At 41.9% G+C, this 23613-nt stretch overlaps 2 protein-coding genes across 2 annotated transcripts in view; one reads left to right on the top strand and one right to left on the bottom strand.

Moving 5' to 3' along the window:
• The window catches only part of FAM193A (family with sequence similarity 193 member A), a 163555-nt gene that overhangs the window by 137907 nt on the left and 2035 nt on the right, over positions 1-23613 (bottom strand). The gene's annotated exons all lie outside the window — the stretch shown is intronic.
• On the top strand, positions 6882-8191 carry LOC125922565 (heterogeneous nuclear ribonucleoprotein A3-like). The gene has a single exon (XM_049630186.1). It carries the CDS (start codon positions 6913-6915, stop codon positions 7966-7968), a length of 1056 nt encoding a protein of 351 aa, XP_049486143.1. The 5' UTR covers positions 6882-6912; the 3' UTR covers positions 7969-8191.

Here is a 23613-nt window from a genome sequence, read left to right as displayed (position 1 = left end):
AAGGAAGAACATGTGAACGGGACCATCCAGAAATCTGTGACTTTGTGACCAGATTCTAGATAAAGATTTCAGTCCAAATGATTATGAAAGCATCTTTTACTTCAGTAGAATTAGCTAAAATTATAAAGGAGAGTCACAGGACCTTGACACCTGCTGTTTCCTTTGTCTACAACACTCTTATCCATATGTCCACATAGCTCTGCTCCCTCATTGCCTTTTTGTGTCTCTGCTCAGTAGGCCTTCCCGGATCCCCCCACTTAACCCTGGAAGCATCATGCCCACACACCTGCCTCATCGCTCACCATCCTACCACTTCATTAATTTACTGTCTCTTCCCACGAAAAGGGACAGGGAGATCTTTGTGAGCTCTGTTCACTGATGTGTCCTCAGTGCCAAGAACAACTCCCGACATAATAGATGCTCTAAATACATGATGAAGGAAGACACATCTCAGGTATGCCTGGAGTCTTCCTCACAGCTCTCAAGAGCATTTCAAGATGGGGAGCACCTGGGTGGCTCAGGTCGTGATCTCTCGGCTCCTGAGTTCGAGCCCCGCCCACGTCAGGCTCGCCCGGAGCCCGCTTCGGATTCTGTGTCTCCCTCTCTCTGCCCCTCCCCCGCTCACGCTCTGTCTGTCTGTCTCTCTCTCTCAAAAATAAATAAATATTTTTTAAAAAAGAGTATTTCAGGATATTAAACACCAGAACTCTTCACTATTAAAAGCAACAAAAAAAAAAAAATAAACAAAAAACAAAAAAATAAAAATAAAAGCGACAAACGGGGTGTCTGTCTGGGTGGCTCAGTCGGTTAAGCGTCCAACTTTGGCTAGGGTCATGATCTCACGGTTGGTGAATTCCAGCCCTGTGTCAGGCTCTGTAATGACAGCCTAGAGCCTGAAACCTGTTTTGGATTCTGTGTCTCCCTCTCTCTTGCTCTCTCTCTCTGCTTCTCCCCTGCTCATGCTGTCTCTCTGTCTCAGTCTCTCTGTCTCTGTCTCTCTCTCTCTCTCTCTCTCTCTCTCTCAAAAATACAATAAACTTTAAAAAAATGTTTTTTAAAACTAAAAAAACTGACAAATTGCACTAAGCTCATTAAACAGTTTAAATATGACTGAATAAACCCACTTTGAACTGCTTTCATATTACTGCTAAATAAAATACAGTTTTTAGAAAGTTACAGTCCACCACTGTTAGCAACAAATTTTCTATTACAATTTCTCAGCCCCACACGAGTTTCTTTCTGATCAGTTGGCTCTTTACAAGAGGCTGCATGAGTAAGCCCCCGAGTGTTTCAATAAGTAACTGGTCAATACTGAAACAAACTGTTCAAGCCCCAGAGTGACCTAAAGACTTAACCCTACCCAATCATGAGTTTCCACGCCACAGGAAAGGAAAGACAATGTTATCTTCCACACTCCAGAATCAATTAAAATCTGGAATCGACTTTGTACACAAGAAAACGTATCCAGCCAGTCACCTCCTAAGACTTAAGTCCCAATTCCCCAAATAATCATCCCTCCTTTTGCATAGTAATGCCCCTCTTATTTTTCCTTACACTGTGGTAACTATACCTGGTAACAGCATTCACACCTTGCTGTGGGAAATATTGGCCTAGAATGTTTCACTAAGCCTTTTAATTTAGTATGTTTGAAAATCTGGACTAAGTTAGCTAGACTCTGTCTAAATTCACATGGTAGAAAATTTCTACATAACAAATGTTACAGTGAAGTTTTTAAACAACTTAAAAAAATTCTAATTCTACATCTCATTTGAGTCATTCAACAAACACTTATTAGCTTTGAACAAGGTACTATGCTTTAAAATCTTTCTTCATGCAATAAACTTCTAATCTAGTAAGAGGCCATAAATGCATAGGTGAATACAAGTGTGTTCAGTGTCATTCAAGGTAATTGCTTTAGTTGGGGAAGAATCAGGGCAAGCTGAATGGAGAAGGCAGAACCAAGCCTGGAATAACAAAGAAGAGTAGGATTCTCAGGAGGCAGAACCAGAAAGAAGGAAAGGGGAGCAGGCAAAGAAAAAGGATGTGGGAGAAAAAGCCTTCCTGAAGAGCAGAGATAGGGAGCCAAGGTCCAGATGTAATGAATGAGAAAATACAAGATGGAGAGGTGGAGAAAGGTGGAGAGGACCCCGCTGGAGAGAGGTCCTCCTTGCTCACCAGAAGGTGGACTCCTCCAGAAGGACTCTCGGTTAGGCAGACCGGAGTGCACACAACCCCCACCCACCTAACAGACTGTACATCCAGGCATGGCTCAAGGACATGGCTTGGAGATCGTCCTACATCTCTAACCAGTAACACAGAAGGCATTCAGATGCAGTTGATGAATATAACTGACATACAATAAAAAATACACAAAACGAAAAAACATACAATAAGATAAAAATGAAATCATTTTGGGGGCACCTGGGCGGCTCAGCCGGATTCAGCTCAGGTTATGATCTCAGGGTTCATGAGTTTGAACCCTGCAACAGGCTTCCTGCTGTCAGCACAGAGCCCGCTTCATATCCACTGGTCCCCACCTCCTCAAAAATAAACATTTTTTTTTTAAATGAAATCCTTTTTGCATACTTATTAACAAACCTGAAGAACTTTTTTATATCACAAAGAATCGTGAGAAGAAAATTTAAGGAAGCCAGTGTGACTGAATGTACTTTATTATTTTTCAAAATCTTGGTATAATATTCTTTGTGTTAAAACCAGATCTTTGGAGCACGATAAATTCAATTATTTAGAAAGCTGGTTTTACCAGCAGTCTTTACTGAAAAAGGTCCCTCTCCCTTAAATACACACGGATCTAAATGGAAGAAATACCATATATCATTTGCACTTACTAAATCATGCTCATCAATTTTCAATCCCATCAATCAATTACACAAAGATTTTTGCTGAAATTCAGCTAGTCAAATTTTTTAAATGTTTGTTTATTTTTGAGAGAGTGAGTGCAGGTGGGGGAGGGGCAGAGAGAGAGAAGGGGACAGAGGATCCGAAGCGGGCTCCACGGGCTCTGCACTGACAACAGAGAACCTGATCTGAGGTTCAAACTCCCAAACCACGAGATCATGACCTGAGCCAAAGTCAGACACTTAACTGACTTGAGTGAGCCACCCAGGCCCCCCTCAGCTACTCAATGTTTGTCTTCCTCACAGTTCTTTGTTTTTACAGTAATCAGGAGGCATATCACGTTTTTGTATTTTTAATAAGCTCAGAAGTAAACTTTCCAAAAAGCTTCCGTAGACAGTATAACAATTTCATCCCCCAGTTTAAGTGTGCAGTAAGATGCCTATTTATATTCTTAGCAACAAAACAAAACATAGTGGCGGCAACTCTAAACGCCCATCTTCAAGATGCTCTCCACAGCAAGAGTTTCTTTCAAAAAGCAATTTTCCACTCATTGATAAAATGTCACCTTTACCTTGAGGGGGCAGATTAACTGTTTATTTTCTCAAAAACACTGAATTTGTTAGGTAGCTTTCTACTGAAAGCCACTTATTATTACAGAAAAGATCAGCAAATTTAGAACACTTGTCTTTGCGTAAAAGAAAAACACTCGATTCACCTTCAGAATAAGCAGTGCTTTTAATTTTGCCACAAGACGACCAGCAAAGCTCATACTTATTCTCCATCTCATTGCAAAACACTGTAAAGATTCACTCCTTTTGTAAAGGGCTCAGGCTGATCCCTTATAGGATTCTGGCTTCAATTTGTCGCTATAAGAACTTATTCATGCATCACGTGGTGAATAAAACTCACGTGTGCTGTTCTTTCTGCCATCCTACCCTACCCAAAAATCTTCACTTTTTTTTTAAAATAAATACAGTGGCTGCTCCATCGCCAGTTATACCTTATTTTTCCACAAACCCCTGTTAATTAAAGAAATCATTTCGGGGTTCCCGGCTGGCTCAGTGGACAGAGCATACGACTCTCGATCTCAGGGTTGTGAGTTCAAGCCCGACATTGCCTGTAGAGATTACTTAAACAAAACTTTTTACAAAATCACTTCAGGATACGTATGCTCTAGGATACTCAGCGTCACACACACACCACAACAGTCCTCAACCCGAATCTACAGAAAGCGTAACTTGAAACTGCAGCATGATTCTCGCAGACGACACACCGAGGCTTTTTAATCTCCAGGAAACAACTTTATTGGTGCCGGCACCACTCAGCTGGGTTCGTACCCAAAGAACTGACACCAAACGTCACGTGGCATAGTTTTTAAAAATATACTTTCTATTTCTTTGTCTCCCACATATGGTAACACACATATACCTGCAGTCTGATTAAGTAGTCTCAGTTTACAAGGTCGTGAGGGATGTTGTCTCGTAGGCACACAGCCAGATTGATTACCTTGAGATTTTCTTTCTTTCCTTTCTTTCTTTTTCTTTCTTTCTTTCTTTCTTTTTTTCTTTCCTTCCTTCCTTCCTTCCTTCCTTCCTTCCTTCCTTCCTTCCTTCCTTTTCTCTCTCCTTAGGGAGGGGACCCTATCACAAAACCTGTTTAGAAGCAGGTTTCAGCGCAGGTCTTGGTCTCACAATTCGTGAAATCGAACCCTGTGTTTGGGCTCCACACTGACAACACACAGCCTGCTTGGGATTCTCTCTCTCTCTCTGCCCCTCCCCTGTTTGCACACACTCTCTCTCTCTTAAAATAAACTTAAAAAAAAAAAAAAAAAAAAGCATGTGTTTCCATCATCCCAGAACAAACCCCCCATTATGTGTTCATCACAATGTATTCTAACAATTTAATTTTTCAAACCTTCTGCAATACTTTCTATGAATACTCTGAAAGTATTCGCTGACAAAGTAATGTATTTATTTTGGTGCCATCTTGTTTCCTCTGCACTATTTCAGCCTTCTTGCCTCCCCGCTCCCCGCTGCTGGAGAACAAACTTCCCCCAATGCTAGGTGGCTACTCCGGCTCTGAGTGCTAGGTGAGCACAGCACATGCCAAAGACTGGCCCGACCAGACCAACCCCACAGCTGAACGCTGTACTTTTTGTTCTGGAAGTCACTCTCGGGAGCCCAGCCCAGAGAGAGACCTGTTCCGTCTGTCGTTTCCGTAATGTTGTATCCTCCTAATTCCCCGTATTGCATGTCTGTCTGTGCAATTAGCTAGAGCTGCTGCTGCATCTGAACCTTTCAGAAATACAAACCCTCAGGAGCTCATCCTTAAGCTTAATGAAATTTTATAAAGTACCAGATCGAGTAATGTAGAACTTTAAACACTGCTACAAAATTTACAGCTGTTTCTCGCTTAGTTTGCAAACACTTTGCTGACTATAAAGGCTCGCTACTTTCCTTCCCTAACATTTCAAGGCAAGATAACCACTCTGGGTATGGCTCATCGTTAATAAAATTGCATGTAACTCCACACTTCAAATCATCTTTGAGAGTCGGTTCTCAGCTCTGCTTAGATCATTTTCCTGACTTCATTACGTGGCTAATAAAGAGCCTATGCAGGAAGCAGTGGAGGTGCCATCAATTTCCTGATTGTTCCATACGCTTTCATTATCGGCACTGTCTTCAATCCAGGGTTTCTTTGAAGACTACCTGTTTTGTGGAGACCTCTTTAATTAAAATTAGACAGCAGAATTCACGAACATACTTAATGAGCACTCTCTAACTGCCACAGGCTTCACACTGTCAGGGAACAAACTTCCTCTCCTGCCTCAGGACACCTCAGCAACGATGCAAGACTCGTGCCTCAAATACAGGGCAAGTGAGGGCACCAATCTCAATTCACGTAACAAGTGTTTGTTAGGCATAATGTCTTACTGGGAAATGGAAGGACTAAAGCATTCTTCCCGCAGCAGCAGGGAGCACCTGCTCCACTCCCAGTGCGCCTCTCAAGCACCCCTCCCTTAAGAGACCTCCGCAGTAGGTGACGGGTAATCTCTGACAGTGTGTGACCAAAGGACTGACCATCAAAAAATAACAAAGTTGGAAAAGATCCTTAAGATTACCTAGCATAGTCTTACCTGACAGATACAGAAACTGCGTCCAAAGCACAACCACATACATCTTTAGGCAAAAACTGATTTTGAAGGGTGCCTGGCTGGCTTACTCAATGGAGCATTTGACTCTTAAACTCGGGATTGTGAGTTTGAGCCTCATGCTGGGCTCTGTGCTGACAGCTCAGAGCCTGGAGGCTGCTTAGGATTCTGTCTCCCTCTCTCTCTCTGCCCCTCTTCCACTCATGATATCTCTCCTCTCTCTCTCTCTCTCTCTCTCTCTCTCTCTCAAAAATAAACATTTAAAAAATACATACATACATACATAAAAATACAAAAAAATCTTTAAAAGAAACTTATTTTGATGGGGCGCCTGTGTGGCTCAGTCAGTTGAGCATCTGACTTCAGCTCAGGTCATGATCTCTCAGTTCATGAGTTTGAGCCCCACATTGGGCTCACTTCTGTGAGCCTGTCAGCACAGGGTCTGTCTTGAATCCTCTGTCCCTCTCTCCCAGTCCCTCCCCCACTTGCACTCTCCCCAAAATAAATATATATTTAAAAAATAAATTTAAAATTTTTTTTTAATGTTTATTTATTTTTGAGATAGAGAGAGACAGAGCATGAATGGGGGAGGGTCAGAGAGAGGGAGACACAGAATCTGAAACAGGCTCCAGGCTCTGAGCTGTCAGCACAGAGCCCGACGCGGGGCTCAAACTCACGGACCGCGAGATCATGACCTGAACCGAAGTCGGCCGCTTAACCGACTGAGCCACCCAGGCGCCCCTAAAAAATAAATTTTAAATTGATTAGAAAAAAAAAAACTATTGTGATAAATTATGTAGTAAACAGACCTCACTACTCATTCTGTAATGTGAAGGGAAGAATTTAGTCTAAACATGGACAGGCTGGGAACTCGAGTTGGAAGAGGCCAGTCCAGTCTCAAAATGGAGGGCCATGATCCAAAGGAACCAGAGCAGTTGAGAAAACTGTTTATTGGTGGTTTGAGCTTTGAAACTACAGATGATAGTTTAAGAGAACATTTTGAAAAATGGGGCACACTTACAGATTGTGTGGTGATGAGAGACCCCCAAACAAAACGTTCCAGGGGTTTTGGTTTTGTGACTTACTCTTGTGTGGAGGAGGTGGATGCAGCAACGTGTGCTCGACCACACAAGGCTGATGGGCGTGTAGTGGAACCAAAGAGAGCTGTTTCTACAGAGGATTCTGTAAAGCCTGGTGCCCATCTAACTGTGAAGACAATTTTTGTCGGTGGTATTAAAGAAGATACAGAAGAATATAATTTGAGAGATCACTTTGAAAAGTATGGCAAGATTGAAACCATAGAAGTTATGGAGGACAGGCAGAGTGGAAAAAAGAGAGGATTTGCTTTTGTAACTTTTGATGATCATGATACAGTTGATAAAACTGTTGTTCAGAAATACCACACTATTAATGGGCATAATTGTGAAGTGAAAAAGGCCCTTTCTAACCAAGAAATGCAGTCTGCTGGATCGCAAAGAGGTCACGGAGGTGGATCTGGCAACTTTATGGGTCGTGGAGGAAACTCTGGAGGTGGTGGTAACTTTGGCCGCAGTGGAAACTTTGGTGGAAGAGGAGGCTATGGTGGTGGAGGTGGTGGCGGCAGAGGTAGCTGTGGAGGAGGTGATGGTGGATATAATGGATCTGGAGGTGATGGTGGCAACTATGGTGGTGGGCCTGGTTCTAGAGGTAGAGGAGGCTATGGTGGAGGTGGACCAGGATATGGAAACCAAGGAGGTGGATACGGTGGCGGTGGTGGAGGATATGATGGTCACAATGAAGGAGGAAATTTTGGTGGTGGTGGGAACTATAATGATTTTGGAAATTATAGTGGACAACAGCAATCAAATTATGGACCCGTGAAGGGGGGCAGTTTTGGTGGAAGAAGCTCGGGCAGTCCCTATGGTGGTGGTTATGGATCTGGTGGTGGAAGTGGTGGATATGGTAGCAGAAGGTTCTAAAAATTTTCAGAAGAAAAGGGCTACAGTTCTTAGCAGGAGAGAGAGCGAGGAGTTGTCAGGAAAGCTGCAGGTTACTTTGAGACAGTCGTCCCAAATGCATTAGAGGAACTGTAAAAATCTGCCACAGAAGGAACGATGATCCATAGTCAGAAAAGTTACTGCAGCTTAAACAGGAAACCCTTCTTGTTCAGGACTGTCATAGCCACAGTTTGCAAAAAGTGCAGCTGTTGATTAATGCAATGTAGTGTCAATTAGATGTACATTCCTGAGGTCTTTTATCTGTTGTAGCTTTGTCTTTTTCTTTTTCTTTTCATTACATCAGGTATATTGCCCTGTAAATTGTGGTAGTGGTACCAGAAATAAAAAATTAAGGAATTTTTAACTTTTCAAAAAAAAAATAAAATAAAATAAATAAACATGGACAGGCTGAGTTCACTTGCCAGAGATGAGGGGAAAGGCCTCAACCATCACTCAGGAAGCAAGTACATACAGCCCCAGAGTTACAGACGGGCTGATCAACCAGTTGCTGTTATCAGAAATCTCTACCACACATTAAAATCATCAAGTGTAAGAATGAACCTGAGAGGAAGAATGGGACGTAGAATCACCTACATCAAACTGAGTGTCTTAAGTGCAGGAACAGGTGAGGACAACCAAAGCCAAGAGTGAGGAGGAGAGCCAGGACGGTGCCATTTAAAGAAGGCAAAAGAGACTCCAGAAAGGTATATATAAGCAAGATCAAATGCAACAAGCTCAGAGGACATCAGGATTGAACAACAGGATTTGGTGACAATATTATCACTTAATGACCTCTGGGAAGGCTGATTAAGGTGATAGGCGGATAAGGGAATAAAACAGGAACTGAGGATAAAGAAGGTAGAAGCAACCAATATTAACCAATATCATTCACCAGTATTTCAAGTTATTTGGTGGCAACAGGCAGAACAGGGTCAGACTGAAAGGTATCTTAAGTGGTTAAGCAAGGTCAAGAGAAGGACTAAGGGGGAAGGGAAGATGGGCAATTCAAAATCTAGGGGCGCCTGGGTGGCTCAGTTGGTTAAGCGTCAGACTTCAGCTCAGCTCATGATCTCACAGTCCGTGAGTTCGAGCCCCGCGTCGGGCTCGGTGCTGACAGCTCAGAGCCTGGAGCCCGCTTCAGATTCTGTGTCTCCCTCTCTCTCTCTGCCCCTCTCCTGCTCACACTGTCTCTCTCTGTCTCTCAAAAATAAATAAATGTAAAAAAAAAAAAAATTTTTTATAAAAATTAAAAAAAAAAAAATCTGAATGCTAAGGAAAATAACCCAATAAAGGATGAAAGACTCCAGACCCAGGAGAGAAAGAACAGAGAGGTTTTGAACAGACTTCAAGACAATGTACTCACATAAATTCTGCAGTGAGTTTCCATGGGTTAACCAGACTCACTAAAATCTATCAGGTAAGAACCCCTGGAATATAAGATTAACTTTGGAAAAAGAGTGCAACGCTTTCTTCCACATTAGACAAAGAATACAGCACATTTCAGAAAAAAAGGGAAAGAGGCAGGAACTGCAGGAGCTGACACCAACCAGACTGTCCGCAGAGCCACGCTTTCTGAGTGTGCGCTATGGGCACAGAGCAGGGTTTGGAAGAAAACGTCCCAGCGAACTAGGGGTTCCAATCCAGTCTGCGTGTGGTGGCTGAGCTAAGGACAGACACCAAGGGAACCCAGAAGGGCGGCAACAGCCTGGCCGAGGATGAAGGAGGCACGCTTCCCACAGGGACAGCCCATGACCTCTTAGAAAGAAACAGCAGTTAACTGGGCAAAGAAGGGAAAGAAACACTGCAGCACCAGCACCAACAAAGGCACACAGACGAGAAGGACACAGCCACATCTTGCAAGCAGAACGGTGTGACGGCTACCGGGTCAGACACAGGTGGCGACAGCAGCAGGACAACAAAGTGGAAGGAAGCAGGAGCCAGGATGAGAGCCTCTCCACTCGGCCAGACAGTCGGTCAGGCAAGGCGTGGAAGAGCGAGTTCAGGTGTCATCCAAGGACAGCGGGGACCCCCAGATGCTCAGACAAGAGGCAGGGTTACCTGGAGGGGGGAGGATGTAGTGCAGAGCGCGCTCCCAGAGAAGAGCTTACAGAAAACGTATCGACAGAGATTAGAGCGAGGAAGGCAAGGATAACAGGTGGCTTTCTGCATCTCGGGTAGATCACTGGTAAGTGACCAGCGCCACCAGGAGTTGAAAGGTGCAAGAGGGGAAGCTGACTAGGACAATTAGAGGGATTTTCCCAACTCAACTCTTGGGGCCTCAGCTTCCTCAGCGAGCAAATATCGGCTCAGCAAAAACATGTGCTGTGCTGTAGCCTGTCCAGGTCTACAGTCCTACGAGTCTATGGTCTGCCGATCCCAGCATTCCAACCACGATACCAGTGTGGGCACCTACAAAACGTGCAAACATAAAAAAACCAGTCCAACTCGCAGTTTGTGGAGAGGCATTGAACTGTAATGACTGCTTGACAGACCTGACTTTCCTAATAACCTTTTTTAAACTGAGATATAACTGACCTATTATTCTTTTAAAAGAAGGGAGAATGTTGACAGTAGCTGCAATTTAAGCCAGTTAATAAGGGATGCTGTTTTTTATTCTTCTAAAAACAGAAAGCAACAGCAATATTATAAGCACGGTCAAGAATTCATTTATGGGATTTCTTTATCCAAAGAAACCAAACAGCTTTGGCAAGGGGCTGGCGACTCTCTTCTCTAAGCTGTACTGACCACCAACCAGGGATGCACCTGCAGGGGCAAGTCCTCACCTTCCTTCACTGGCCTCTAAAGAAGGGACTAACCTCTCAACAAGAACTTGGGGGGAATGTTTACATTGCTGGGCTACTTTCAACAGTGGAGTAATTACCAAGCATTAACAGAAGAATGAAGAGAATTAGAAAAAGAAAGAATTAGATTGCAGCAAACTACTACTTAACAATTTCACTGAATTTTGGCATTAATATAAAATTACTATCATACTTTAAACATAAGTATTATTCAGCTTTTTGTAGGCCTTCCTTCAGAAAAATAAAAATTAACCTTCCCATCCCATAGATGAGGCAGCTAGAAATAATCAAAATTAAAATTCTGGGCCACTAAATGCAAGATGATGTCCTAAACTGGGTCCTGGAATAGAAACAGAGTATATGTGGAAAAATTGGTGAAATGAAAATAAAGTCTGTGGTCAATAATATTGTACCAACTTTATAGGGCGCCTGGGTGGCTCAGTCAATTGAGCATCCGACTTCGGCCCAGGTCATGATCTCACAGCTCATGAGTTCAAGGCTCACGTCGGGCTCTGTGCTGACAGCTCAGAGCCTGGAGCCTGCTTCAGATTTTGTCTCCATCTCTCTGCCCTTGCCCTGCTCGCGTACTGTCTCTGTCTCTCTCTTTCAAATGTAAATAAACGTTAAAAATTTTTTTAAAACGGGGTACCTGGGTGGCTCAGTCGGTTAAGTGTCCGACTTCGGCTCAGGTCATGATCTCCCAGTTTGTGAGTTCAAGCCCCACATAGAGATCTGTGCTGACAGCTCCAAGCCTGGACCCTGCTTCAGATTCTGTGTCTCCCTCTCTCTCTCTGCCCCTCTCCTACTCATTTCTGTCTCTCAAAAATAAATAAATAAATAAATAAATAAATAAATAACCAACCAACCAATTTCTTGGTTTTGACAAATATACCAAGGTTACATAAGATGTCAACATTAGAAAAAATTGACTGAAGGGAATATGGGAACTCTCTATACTAACTTGGCAACTTTTCTGTAAGTCTAAAATTATTCTAAAATAAAATTTTTAAAAAAATGGGTTTTTTTAATGTTTATTTATTTATTTTGAGAGAGAGCATGTGTGTGCATGCACACACGAGCAGTGGCAGGGCAGAGAGAAAGAGAGAGAATGTGAAGCAGACTCTGCCTTGTCAGCACAGAGCCCAATTCGGGGCTCAATCTCATGAACCATGAGGGCCACCCAGGTGCCCCTAAAATAAAAAGGTCATTAAAAACATCCTGGGCCAAAAGAAGTTAAATTCCCCAACTTCTCATTCAGTTTCAAGATGTAACTTATACTGTACTCAAAATATTTAAGAGAAAAATGTCAGGGTGCCTGGCTGGCTTAACTGGTACAGCACATGACTCTTGATCTTGGGGTTATAAATTCAAGCCCCGCATTGGCTGCAGAGATTATTTAAAAATCTTAAAAAGGAAAACTCAATTTCCACAGGAAATGGGATAAGCCAATGCCATATATATTATTGGAATTACTCTAAGACAGTTTACAAACTAAAGTTGATTTCTATGGTAAAAAAAAAAAATAAAAACTTTGTAGGTCCATGAGATACAAATTATTTGATCGCAACTCGTACTGATCACAGTCCCTCTAAAGACAGCTTGTGTCTCCATGCCAGTGTGTTCCAGCCAATGAGTTCAGAAAGCCTAGGGGCGCCTGGGTGGCGCAGCCGGTTAAGAGTCCGACTTCAGCCAGGTCACGATCTCGCGGTCCGTGAGTTCGAGCCCCGCGTCAGGCTCTGGGCTGATGGCTCGGAGCCTGGAGCCTGCTTCAGATTCTGTGTCTCCCTCTCTCTCTGCCCCTCCCCCGTTCATGCTCTGTCTCTCTCTGTCCCAAAAATAAATAAAAAAAGTTGAAAAAAAAAATTAAAAAAAAAAAAAAAAGAAAGAAAGCCTATAGGGTCAACAGGAGTCCAATAAAGGAGACCTGGGTGGCTCAGTCAGTTAAGCATCTCACTTTGGCTCAGGTTGGGGCGCCTGGGTGGCTCGGTCAGTTGAGCATCTGACTTTGGCTCAGGTAATGATCTCACAGTTTGTGGGTTCAAGCCCTACATCAGGCTCTGTGCTGACAGCTTGCTCAGAGCCTGCAGCCTGCTTCAGATTCTGTGTCTCCTTCTCTCTCTCTCTCTCTCTCTGCCCCTCCCTGCTCATGCTCTCTCTCTCAAAAATAAATAAATTTTTTAAAAAAATTTAACTTCAGCTCAGGTCATAATCTCACAGCTCATGAGTTCGAGCTCCACGTCGGGCTCTGTGCTGACAGTTTGGAGCCTGGAGCCCGCTTTGGATTCTGTGTCTCCCTCGTTCTCTGTTCCTCCTCCACTCGCTCTCTCTCTCTCTCTCTCTCAAAAATAAATAAAGATTAAAAAAAAAAAGAGTCCAATAAAGAAAGCTATACAATGACAGAAGCAACCTATACTAGCACCAAATAGATATTCAACTAGCAATTAGGCCCAGCAATTAGGCCCAGGAACAAAGGCCTCGGGTTAATAAGAGTTAATAAGTATATTTCACATACATATTATAAAGTAAAAACATACATAATGAATGGAAATTAATCAAGTAACTGTCTATGAAGAAACACACTTCAAACATAATTATATGGGAGGTTGAAAGTAAAGAAATAGAAAAATATACCATGCAAATATCAATGAAAAGAAAGCTAGAGTGGCTATGTTAGCATCAAACAAAAAATGAGCAAGAATATAAAAGAATTCAAAAAATCATCACCACCTGGATCTAAATAACATTCAGAGAACACTCCACTCAATAATAGCAGAATATATGTTTTATACCCATAAGTAGTATTCACCAAGACAGACCATACAACCTTAAAATTTCTTAAGAATTAAAATCATACAGGGGTGCCTGGGTGGCTCAGCCGGTTGAGTGTCCAACTTCAGCTCAGGTTGTGATCTCACAGGTCATGGGTTCGAGACCCATGGCTGCAGAGCCTCTCTCTCTCCCTCTCTCTGCCCCTTCCCCACATGTGGTCACGCTGTCTCTCTCTCAAAAGGAATAAACTTAAAAAAAAAAAAAATTACAATCATACAAAGCATGTTTTCTGACCATACTAGAATGAGACTAGAACTCAGTAACAGAACGATAACAGGAAATTAAACATACTTCTAAATAACCTGTGAGTCGAGGAGGTTACAGCAAAAGCATGGCTTACAGGGAAATTTACAGCACTAAATACATATATTAGAGAAAAGAAGAATGGCCTCAAATCAATAATCTAAGCTTGTAGCTTAAGGAATTAGAAAAAGTAAAATCGAAGTAAGCCCAAAAGCAGAGTAATAAAGCAGAGTCAAAAAAAATTCAAAATCAAAAACAGAAAAACAGGGGGGAAAAAATCAAAGAGCTGGTTCTTCAAAAAGATGAAACACTTGAAGAATCTCTAGCAAGACTGGCAGAAAAAAAAGGAAGGATACTCAATATCAAGAATGAAAAAGGGAACATCACTGCAGACCCTCACAGACATATTAAAAGGATAATAAAGGAATGCTACAGGAGCACCCGACTGTCAGTCGGTGCAGCGTGCAACTGTTGATCTTGGGATCATGAGCTCAACTCCCACACTGGTGTAGAGATCACTTAAAAACTAAAATCAAGGAGAGTAGAGATCACTTAAAAACTAAAATCAAGGAGTGCCTGGATGGCTCAGTAAGTGTCCAACTCTTGATTTCAGCTCTCTACTCTCTTCTGCTCCTCCCCACATCCATGCATGCAGCACAAGCTGTCTCTCAAGATAAATAAATAAACTTAAATAAAACCTTAAAAAACAAACATAAAGGAATACTACTGACAACTCTACACACATAAATTCAACAACTTAGATGAAATGAGCCCTTTCTTTGAAAAGCACACACTACAATAGAGAGAAAAGAACAAGTCCTAAGTTATTTTATCAGGTCAACATTATACTAACACCAAAACCAGGCAAGAACAATATATAAGAAAACTATTGACATAGATTTCATAACAACAAATGCAATAACACTCAACGAAATATTAAAGTGAATCCCACAACCAAAAAAGAGTAATTTACCATGACCAAGAAGGGTTTATTCCAGGAATGCAAAGCTGAGTCAATATTTAAAAGTCAATAATGTCAAAAAAAAAAAAAAAAAAAAGTCAATAATGTGATCTACCACATTAGCTGTCTAAAGAAGAGAAGTACATGATCATATCAATTTGATTCAAAAAAGCATTTGGCAAAATTCAACATCTATTAACAAAACTCCTCAACCTAATAATGGGCATCTACAAAAATCTACAGCAGACATCATACTTTATGGTGAAATACTGAATGCTTTCACCCTAAAATCAGGAACAAGGAAATTGTACTAAAAGTCCTAGCCAGTGCAATGAAGAACGAAAAAGAAAGAAAAGGCATACATAACAGAAAACAAAGGAAAAAAAAAAAAAAAACCACTACTCAGACACAATGACTTTCTACACAGAAAATACTAATGAATCCACCAAAAACTCCCAGAATATGATTTTAGCAAGATCAAAGGATAGAAGATAAACACACAAAATTTAATTACATTTCTATATACTAGCAATGAATAAATGAAACTGAAGTTTTTTTAAAAACACCATTTACAGAGGTTGAAAAAAATTAAATATTTATGTATAAATCTAGGAAAACATGTACAGAATCCATCTGCTGAAAACTACAAAACACCAATGAAAGAAACCAAACATGAATTATAGGTCAATTATATCTCCATTAAAAAAAAAAAAAAAAGAAATAAAAAATGACCAAATAGAGATGCATACTATGTTCATGGATTGGAAAACAACATAGTAAATGTGTCAATTTTCCACCGAATTGATCTATAGATTTAAGACTATTCTATTCAAATCCCAGAAGAATTATTCGTAAAGATAGGCAAGCTTATTCTAAAATATATGGAAAAGCAAAACAACTAAATAGCCAAAATATTTTTTTCTTTAAAGTTGGAGAAATCAGGGGCGCCTGGGTGGCTCAGGTCATGATCCCCCAGTTTGTGAGTTTGAGGCCCGCACCGGGCTCAGTGCTGACACCTCAGAGCCTGGAGCCTGCTTCTGATTCTGTGTGTCCCTCTCTCTCTGCCCCTCCCCAGCTTATGCTCTGTCTCTCTCTGTCTCAGAAATAAACATTAAAAGATTTTTTTTTTAAGCTGGAGAAATCACCTTGCTCAATTTTAAGACCTGCAGTAATTAAGACATGGTATAGGCAATGAAACAGACCCACAAATCAATGGAACAGAACGGAGAGTACAGAAATAACCCACACTCAAATAAGGTCAACTGATTTCTCACAAAGGTGAAAAGCCAATTCAGTGGAGAAAGGATATCCTTTCAACAAATGGGTTTGGAACAACCGGATATCCATATGAAAAAAAAATATGAATATATATAGATAGATATGAATAGTTCATATGTACATATAGATATATATAGATATAGATATAGATAAACTAACTCAAAATGAATCACAGATCTAACTGTAAAACTATGAAACTTCTAGGAGAAAGCATAGGGAAAAAAAATCTTTATAACCTGAAGTTTCGTAAAACAAAGAGTTTACAGATATGACAGCAAAAAGTAGGATTCATAGGGGCACCTGGGTGGCTCAGTCGGTTGAGCATCCGACTTCGGCTCAGGTCACGATCTCGTGGTCCGTGAGTTCAAGCCCCGCGTCGGGCTCTGGGCTGATGGCTCGGAGCCTGCAGCCTGCTTCCGATTCTGTGTCTCCCTCTCTCTCTGCCCCTCCCCCGTTCATGCTCTGTCTCTCTCTGTCTCAGAAATAAATAAACATTAAAAAAAAATTTTTTTTTTAAGTAGGACTCATAAAAGAAAAATCTGGTAAGCTGAACTTCATCAAAATTAAATTTTTTTCTTTGCAAAAAAAGAAAAAAAAAGCTATAGACTGTAAGAAAATGTTTGCAAATTGCATATTCAACAACACTCCTATCCAGAATTATAAACAACTCTCAAAACTCAAAAGCAAGAAAATAAACAACCCAATTAAAAATAGCCAAAGTCTTGAATAAACACTTCACCCAAGAGGATACAAGAATGGCAAACAAATACATGAAAAGTGTTCAATATCAGTAGACATCAGGGAAATGCAAATTGAAACCACATCTATTACAATGGTTAAGATAAACACTAGGGACAAGTAGCGCTAGCAAGGATGCAGAGTCACTGGAACTCTCGACATTGCTGGTGAAGAGTCAAAAAGGTATGGCCGCTCTGAAAACTAGTCTGGCAGTTTCTTACAATGTTACCATATGACCCAGCTCCCACTTCTTAGTATCTACTATAGAAAAATGAAAATTTAATCCACACAAAAACCTGTACACAAATGTTTTTGTAGAAGCTATATTCATTTTCACCAAAACCTGGGAAGAACCTCGATGTCCACCATCGGGAAAATGAATAAACTGTGGTATATCCATACAATGGAATACTACTCAGCAGTAAAAAGGAACAATCTATTATTGGTATATGCAACTGGGATGAATCTCAAAGTGATTATGCCGAGTGAAATAAACTAGCCTCAAAAAGTTACATCCTATATGATTCCATTTATATGACTCCTCCAACAGATAAAATCATAGTAACAAAGTACTAGCTGCCAAGAGTTTAGGGGGTGGAAGAGAGTATGATCTCACAGGGATTGCACAAGGGAGCTTTTGTGGGCCAAGAAAGTGTTCTGTATCCTAACAGTGGTAGTGGTTATACTAATCTATATAGATGTGTCTATATAATCCAAAATCCTGTACATTTTAAAATATCAATTTTACTACATGTTAATTTTTCAATTAGCATACAATAAAACCACTTAGAAAAACTGCCTGGCAATATCTACTAAAGTCAAACCACATAAACTTAGCAACTCCACTCCGATATATATGGACAGATATTCGACTGAAATGAGTACTCATGTCCACCAAAAGACGTGTACAGGAATGTGCTTATCAGCTATAAAACAAAATAACTTTGGGATGCCTGGCTGGGTCAGTTGGTAGAGCGCACGACTCTTAATCTCAGGGTCGTTAGTTCAAACCCCGCGTTATGTATGGAGCCTACTTAAAAAAAAAAAAAAAAGTAAATAAAATAAAATAACCTGAATATCCATCAATATTAGAATGGATAATCTGTGGTATAGTTACACAATGGAAAAAGATGTATGCCATGAAAAAGAATGATGATGGGGCACGTGGGTAGCTCAACTGATTAAGGATCCAACTCTCGATTTAGGCTCAGGTCATGATCTCACAGTCTTTGAGTTCAAGCCCCACATTAGGGCTCTGAGCTGACAGTGCAGAGCCTGCTTGGGATTCTCTCTCTCTCTCTCTCTCTCTCTCTCTCTCTCTGCACCACCCCCTGCTTGTGCTCTCCCTCTACCAAAATAAATAAACATTTAAAAATATATTTAAAAAAATTTAAAAAAGATTGAGTTGCTATGTCAACAACACAGGTGCACCTCAACGTTGAGCCAAAGAGCACTGGCAGAGCGCTTTCACGAGAAATTCAAATACAGCCCAAATGCAGAACAGTGGTGGGATGACTGCAAAGGGGAACAAGGAAGCATTTTAGGGTACAGGGAATATTCTGCATCTTGGTATACTGGTTACATGGGTGTGCACATGCATAAAATACTCAATCACACAGGTGCTCCTTGCAGCTGCACCAAATTGTTAATCTTAGTTAAAGCACATAAGGTTCTAGATCTTTATTTGACATACTCCCTCAGGTCACTAAGGCAAATGTGAACTAGGGAGAAAGTTATGACTGAACTTCATTTCATCACGGCAGCAATGCCTGCAACACACCCCAATGTGCCTCGAGATTCATAATCATACCATCTAACTATGTATGAATGTGCTGTAGGATGGCCTTTAAACATTATTAATAGTATCTCCTTCTTGCCACTTTTCCTTGCTGAAAAGGATTTATGTTATTACAAATGCTCCCTATTACTACAACAGGTTTCTCTGACTTTAAAACTTCATTCATTCATTCATTTAAACAGAGAGAGGGAGAGAAAGAGAGAGAACATGAGAGGAGCAAAGAGAGAGGGAGAGAGAGAATCCCAAGCAGGCTCCACACTCAGAGCAGAGTCCTATGGGGGGCTTAATCCCAGAGCTGTGAGATCATGAACTGAGCCGAAATCAAGAGTAGAACGCTTAACCGACTGAGCCACCCAGGTGCCCCCTGACTTTAAAACTTTAATATCGCAGTTTGGAAATGTACTTTGATCCCTACCGCCAAACGGCTTCCTTTTACAAATCTCTAACAGCATTACAAAAACAGCTCTAAATTCCCTTTTGAGTCCTCCATGAGTGTAAACTATGTGTAAGTTGATATTCCAATAGCCAGTGACTGGGTCAATTTCCATAATAGAGGAATTCTGGTTTTTGCAAATAACGTGGGCGTGACTGAATTTTGCACACCCATTCAGAAAACAGAACTGTGATTGTGTAAATATTTTTATTTTGTATATAATACCTAAATGTTTAATTGTTAAAAGGTGAAAAAGCCAAGATCAGTTTTATTTGAAAAAGAAAAAATGCTGGTAATATCAGGTTGTAAAGTACTATTCATCTTTTTGCTCCGTAAGTAATACTCACTGTAGAAAAGTCTTAAAGTTTGAGGAATGTGCAAAAAGGAAAAAAGAAAGCCATCAGAATTTCCACCCCAAATTTTTTTTTTCAAGTAGGCTACATGTGGAACCCAAAACGGGGCTTGAACTCACAAAACGTGAGATCAAGACCTGAGCTGAGTTCAAGAGTCAGAAGCTTAACCAACTGAGCCACCCAGGCGCCCCAACCACAAAATATTTTGACGCATATCGTATCAGACTCTCCTATGCAAATATATACACACAGATATTTTACAAATATGGGTTCATGCTACAAATGTTTTCTATTGTGGGGAGCCTGGCTGGCTCAGTTAGTAGAGCGTGAGCCTCTTGATCGCGGGGTTTTGAGTTCAAGCCCCACACTGTGTGTAGAGGTTACTTAAAAATGGAATCTCTGGCGCACCTGGGTGGCTCAAGTCATGATCTCGCAGGTCCTTAGTTGGAGCCCAGCATCGGGCTGCTGTTGGATCTTCTGCCCTCTTCTCTCTGCCCCTGCCCCACTTGAGCTCTCTCTCTCTCAAATATAAACAAACATTCAAGAAAAACAGAATCTTTAAAAATTATTGATGAGGGGCACCTGGGAGGCTCAGTCGGTTAAGCCTCTGACTTCAGCTCAGGTCATGATCAATATCACGGTCTGTGAGTTTGAGCCCCTTGTTGGGCTCTGTGCTGACAGCTCAGAGCCTGGAGCCTGCTTCGGATTCTGTCTCTCTCTCTCTCCCTCTCTCTCTCTCTCTGCCCCTCCCCTGCTCACGCGCTCTCTCTCTCTCCCTCTCTCAAAAATAAATAAATATGTTTTTAAATTATTAATGAGCTACAAACGTTTTCTGTTTTATAAGCTTCCTTATTCACTCAATACACCATGAACATTATGAAAATTATATTTTAAAATAGAAATGCAAAACAATAAGATATATTCATGATACCCTTCACCACCAACTTTTCATTTCAGGGCCAACCCTTTATTGTTGCATCAGAGCAGACCACCAAATGAGGCTATTAGAACGGGGCTTATCCAAGACCCAGCCATGCCCACTGTTCTTGACCGCATACTGTGTTCCCATTCCACAAGCGGAAAAAGCTTGATCGATAGCATCCTGTGGCAAAGTCCTTAATAAAGTCCAGCCCAGCCTCCTGGAAAATAATGACTGTGTACATACGTAACAGTGCGTGCCACCAGGCACTGTTTATTTATTTAATTCGTACAATAACCCTAGAAGCTAGGTGCCAGATCACTTAGAACACTGAAGCAGCCTGAGGTTTGACAGCTTGCTTGAGGGCACAGAGCCTATCAAGTTGTATACTCAAGTTTTGCAGCCAAAGACTCTATAAGCTACACTGTATCTTCCTACTTACCCCTCAGCCCTTACTTCTGTGTAGAAGCCACCCACATGCACAAAGGCCCTCTGTGCCTGAGCAGCTACCCTGATGAAGGTGGTCCTCGGCTAACACTCAGTGCTGTGCCCAGAACACAGGACGCCTCCTGGGAATCCAGACCGTCCTTCCACTCTTACTCCTCTCTCAGATACCTTCTGCCCTGGTGACCCTACATAGAATGGAAAGGATGCAACCCCGGAATCAATCAGAAGCTTCTTCTGGAAATGCAAGGCCAGTACCCACTCTCTGTTGTTTGTTGACAAACACTTCTTTGAATGCCTCTTCTGCACCAGACAAGGTTCCCCAAAAGAGTTCACCATCTATGGGGAGACAATCCAGAGGCTTCAGAATTACAGTAAAAATTTTTGTGATCAGTTATCAAGAACACTTTCAGCTTTGCCACCATGGGTATCTTTCATGCACTGTTATCAAAAATACTTGTGAAGATTTTTTAAAACTTAAGATACTTTATTTAATAACATTGTCAAGTTAGCTAACATATAGTGTATACAGTGCAGTCTTGGCTTTGGGAGTAGAGTCCCATGATTCATGGCTTACATACAACACCCAGTGCTCGTACCAACAAGTGCCCTCCTCAGTGCCCATCTCCCATTTTCCCCTATCCCCCACCTTCCCCCTCCCCCCTCAGTGCCCATCACCCATCTTCCCCTCCTGCCCCCCCCCCCCATCCACCCTCAGTTTGTTCTCTGTATTTAAGAGTCTCTTATGTTTGCCTCCCTCTCTGTTTGTAACTTATTTTTCCTTCCCTTTCCCTATGGTCTCATGCTAAGTTCCTCAAATTCCACATATGAGTGAAAAAACTTAAGATACAACTTTACAGAGAATGTTTCTCAGAGCGCAAGTCACAAATCAATAGAACACAGTAAAGTAATTCTGTGTACTACAACCGTTTTATTAATGAAACGGAATGAAATAGAAAAGACAAAAAAATATCAGAATATCATTTTGTAGGGGCGTCTGGGTGGCTCAGTCGGTTGAGCACCTGACCTGGCTCAGGTCACGATCTCACGGTCTGTGAATTCGAGCCCCACATCAGGCTCTGTGCTGACAGCTCAGAGCCTGGAGCCTGGTTCGGATTCTGTGTCTCCCTCTGTCTCTGCCCCTCCCCTGCTCATGCTCATGCTCTCGCTCGCTCTCTCTCTCTCAAAAATAAAAACATTAAATATATATATATACACACCACTTTGTAAAACTTCTGTTGTGTAAGAGGAAGCAGGCACTACAGGTCTTAATATATCTTATTTCTCACAGGGGATCGTGGTCAAAAACCTTGACTCATAAGTTTAACAGTAAGGCAGTCTTGTCAAAAATCATACTAGATAGATGGTTATATATGAGTTTGAGTAATGTGATTGGAATAATAAACTAAAAGAAGACTGTTTCAGCTAAATATTGCAAAATAAATGGGATTTATTAAAACCTGAAACAATAGTATCACCAACTTGTTTTTACTGAATGGGTAGAAGTGGTATATTTTACACCAAGCTATAGCAAATATTATCAACATTTTTGTAAAGGATTTGCATAGGCAGACGGCCTACTCTTACCTCCCCAGCAGCAGCAAACACTACCCTTAATTTACAGCTCAAAGATCCAAATGCCCAAACTTCATCCTTGACCCCAACAACTACACCTGTGTTGCACTCCAGGGTGTTCGAAAAGGGTAACCTCTGTAGAATGAAGTCCAGGCCTATGACCCAGGATCCCAAACAAACGTGACAACATCATCGAAAGAAAGCTCCCACAACCGCACTTTTTACACTACAGAGAACACTGAAAATACTTTAAACTGAAACGAAAGTACACATGCGTTACTGTGTGTTCACTTAATAGCAAAAGCATCAGAAAGCCATACCACGTGCAATCATGTATCTGCTCTCACTACAGACCATTCCTACACAATATTTAGAATCTTGCATAAAACAGTTTGCCTCGTAATTTCGCACACAAATACTCCTGATGAGGCTTTCTTTTTAATTGCAAATGTCTTTAAAAGAACTGAATTTAACAGTTCTAAAGACGCGACTTTCGCAAAGTCCGTTATCTTTCAGTAGCCAAGTGAACGACTGGAAATGACCGTGTCAGGTGCACACCCTCCTACTACCATCGTGTCTTCTGAAGTGTTGTGACCGATGTCAGAGGAACAAAGGTGCAGCAATCCACAACTGGTACATGCACTGTGTGCTTGCTGCTTTCATCAACAACACGGGAGAAAAAACTCATTTTTCAAATTCCTTAAGTTCAGACACTGAATATATGTCTGAGTAACCAGACCCCCAATGACCCCTAAAACTTTTTTAAAAAGCTGGGCTCCGGAAGACTGTCAGGTGGCTCTCAAACGACCGTATCGGAGCCGAAAGAGAAAACTTCGAGGCAGGCACTACTCAGTCATCACTTGCAAGGGATGCAGAAGGCAGCCGCCGTGAAACAACATTTGAAAGCACTCCCAACTACGAAGGGAAGCCCCGCTCGTCACCTGACTCCTAATTCTCCTGGAATTGCACACCAGCAATTTCAAGGACGCGCTCCGCGCGGGGCGAGATGGCACCACCCCCGGGTCCGTGACAGCGGCGCGCAGGTGGGCAGAGGCACAGGCAGCGCCGCGCGCCGCACCCAGGAGATGCCGGCACCTGGCGCGGGCAGCCCGCGGGAAGGCTGTCACCGCGCTAGCCGCCGGCGGCCCCGGCCCCGGCCCGCCCGTTAACCCGCGCGGAGTCCGGCCCCCGGCGGGAGGGCCGCCCGCGTCCGCCCGCCCACCCCGCCCCCGCCCCCGCCGCCGCTTTACCTCTA

Source organism: Panthera uncia, chromosome B1 (assembly GCF_023721935.1).
Source record: "Panthera uncia isolate 11264 chromosome B1, Puncia_PCG_1.0, whole genome shotgun sequence".
Classification (NCBI taxonomy): domain Eukaryota; kingdom Metazoa; phylum Chordata; class Mammalia; order Carnivora; family Felidae; genus Panthera; species Panthera uncia.
The sequence above is the reverse complement of the archived record's forward strand: the minus strand, read 5'-3'. Positions and strand labels throughout refer to the sequence as shown.